Source organism: Echinops telfairi, unplaced genomic scaffold, assembly GCF_000313985.2.
Source record: "Echinops telfairi isolate 266 unplaced genomic scaffold, ASM31398v2 ScPeMD7_1;HRSCAF=3_0, whole genome shotgun sequence".
Classification (NCBI taxonomy): domain Eukaryota; kingdom Metazoa; phylum Chordata; class Mammalia; order Afrosoricida; family Tenrecidae; genus Echinops; species Echinops telfairi.
Genome location: NW_022103896.1, coordinates 83,639,409 through 83,641,939, shown reverse-complemented (window position 1 = coordinate 83,641,939; position 2,531 = coordinate 83,639,409). Strand labels below are relative to the sequence as shown.

Genomic DNA, 2,531 nt, shown 5'->3' with positions numbered 1-2,531 from the left:
TCATTTTTTTCTGAATTATTTTAAAGTAAATGATGTCATTGATTTGTTACATAGTTGGACTGGTCTACGGGTTTTTCTTGGTTGCCATCTTTTTTTTAAAAAAAGTTTTATTGGCACTTCATCTGCTTGTCATATAATTCAATAATTCAGACATATCAAGAAAAGTTGTACAGTCATTACCACAATCCACTTTTACAAAAGTCTTAGTTGCAATCTCAATGGAAGAGAATTGTCAGAACTGTTCTTTTGCAGTACTGCTGTGTGGCTTCCAACTGCCGAATGTTTAGGTTAACAGTCTGGTGCGGACCGTTTCTGCCCCCTACAGACCTTTACTGCAAAACTCAGATCATGTGCCTTGTACTGCTGCAGATTTGAGAGTATGTGAAGGTGAACGTATTATCATTTTCTTATAGAATGACATTACTATATCCAGTGATGTTTACAGTAATGTTTCTCTAAGAATCTAGTTTTTATTTGCCAGATTATTTACTTCATAACAGATTTCATTGCTTTTACTTAATGTCTTAAGGATCATAGTTTAGTTTTGCTTTTTTTTTCTCCAATTAGAAAGAAATTGTTTTGGAAATGTTGATGGCAACATATGTACAAGTATGCTTTATACTATGGAATGATGGATTGTTAAAAGATTTGTAAGAGGCGCCCCCAATAAAATGATTACTTTTTTAAAAAGTATATAGGAAGGGAAAGAATTTTGTTACAGTACTGTCGTTTGATTATTTGGACTCACTCTGAGACAGAAAGCATGTTGATCTCTCATCAAAAAAATAGTTTCAATGCCTTCTCAGTTTTCAATTCTACTAGGTCCTCTTTCAAATGAAAGCAAAGAATAGGAAAGCTTCTAACTTATAAAAGTATGTTTTACTCAGTCATCACTGGCACTCACATTGGCAGATGTTGGTACTATTGAAAAAATCAGTTCTCATTTCCTCTGCTGAGTATTCTAAACAGTCTAAATTTGTTTTTCTCATGATTTTACTTAACTTTTGGTTTTTTAAAAAATCACCTCTATTTTTAATAAACCGGGTTCTGATTTTACAAACTTAATTAGAGCCAAGTTGTGTTAGTCTGGGTAGACTAGAGAAACAAATCCATTGATACACGTGTGTAAGAAAGAGATTTATATACAAGAGCAATTGAACATTGAGAAAACATCCCATCCTCGTCCAGATCAGGTCCATAAGTCTGATATTAGCCAATATGTCCGATACCAATCTATAAAGTCCTCTTCACACTCACAAAACACATGCAATGACGCCGAATGTAGATCACAGGCCAGTGGGTAGAAAGTCTTTGGATCTAGTGTCATTGGAAACATCTCAGTGCTGACAGGGTTCTCTGCATCAGGGTGGGTCCATGTGTCTTGTCAGCTGCTGTGTCTCCCAGGGTGTGAGCAGACAGAGACAGTGTCTCCTACCTCCTAGGGTGAAATACCAGATTTCCCAGAATTCTCAGGAGAAGGCCATGCCCACACAGAACATCACTAACTATGATCCGATTGACAGACTAGATTCCACCCCTTCATTCATAATCCTCTCAAATTGAAAATTATATAATTACCACACAAGTTCACCCTTGTTTCCCCTTATGTAGGAAATATGTGATACTTTTCATTTCATGTTATATTAAGAGGCATATTGAGTATTGGTGCTCTGTCCTTAGTTTACTGAGATTGATCAGTGGGTGTAGTGACAGTCCGATTTCTCCACTATAACATATCCTGAATGAACAACTGTATCCTGAATATTTCTCACCTGAACTATGACCTGTTAGTGTCCATAATAAATCCCATAATTGTGAGCTGAATTATGGAACCTAGAAGAGGAGTAGAGACTACTATGGGATGTCGAACACTAATTTTCAGTGGCTACTTGGTGTCCTAGTTGCTGCTCATTTCTGGTTTTGCATGTATGTGCACTGTCTCTTTTATAGCTATCAGCTCAGACTCATGGATTTTTATTTATCCATCAGGACTTGGCTCTTTAAAATAATTATTTTCAAGTCTGAAATTGTCTTATCCTTGGTCAATGGGAATACCTTTATGTTAATGTCTGACTCCATTTGACACAGTTACTGTAGTCTCTGGTAGCCCTCCTGATTTCAGGCACAAGAACATGACTCTGGCTTAATTCTGGAACCAATTGCTCTTCTAAGGGTCCCTGGCTGCTTTGGGGGTCTGGGCTGATGGGTTTTCCACTGTCTACTATTAAATTCTGGATACCATAGAGTTTCCCTTGTTTAAAGCCTTCAAAGGGCGTTCAGCTGTTCAAAACAGTAATTGAATATAGTTTTCATTAAAGATGTGTAAAAAATACGTATAACTGATTTGTATTTCTACCTTCCTAATAGGAAATGGCTAGTGATGAGCTCAAAGAGATGCGGAAAAACCTGACCAAAGAAGCAATCAGAGAGCATCAAATGGCTAAGACAGGTGGAACCCAGACTGATTTATTCACATGTGGCAAATGCAAAAAGAAGAATTGTACTTACACACAGGTTTGTGACTAGTTGTA

General features: G+C 36.9%; 1 protein-coding gene across 2 annotated transcripts in view; it reads left to right on the top strand.

Annotated features, from left to right (window-relative positions):
• TCEA1 (transcription elongation factor A1) overlaps positions 1-2,531 on the top strand; it is a 34,584-nt gene that overhangs the window by 21,469 nt on the left and 10,584 nt on the right. For both annotated transcript variants that reach the window (XM_045287402.1, XM_013007318.3), the window contains exon 7: positions 2,368-2,514. In XM_045287402.1, the coding sequence (XP_045143337.1) occupies positions 2,368-2,514 (147 nt within the window). The remainder of the gene's footprint in view (positions 1-2,367; positions 2,515-2,531) is intronic.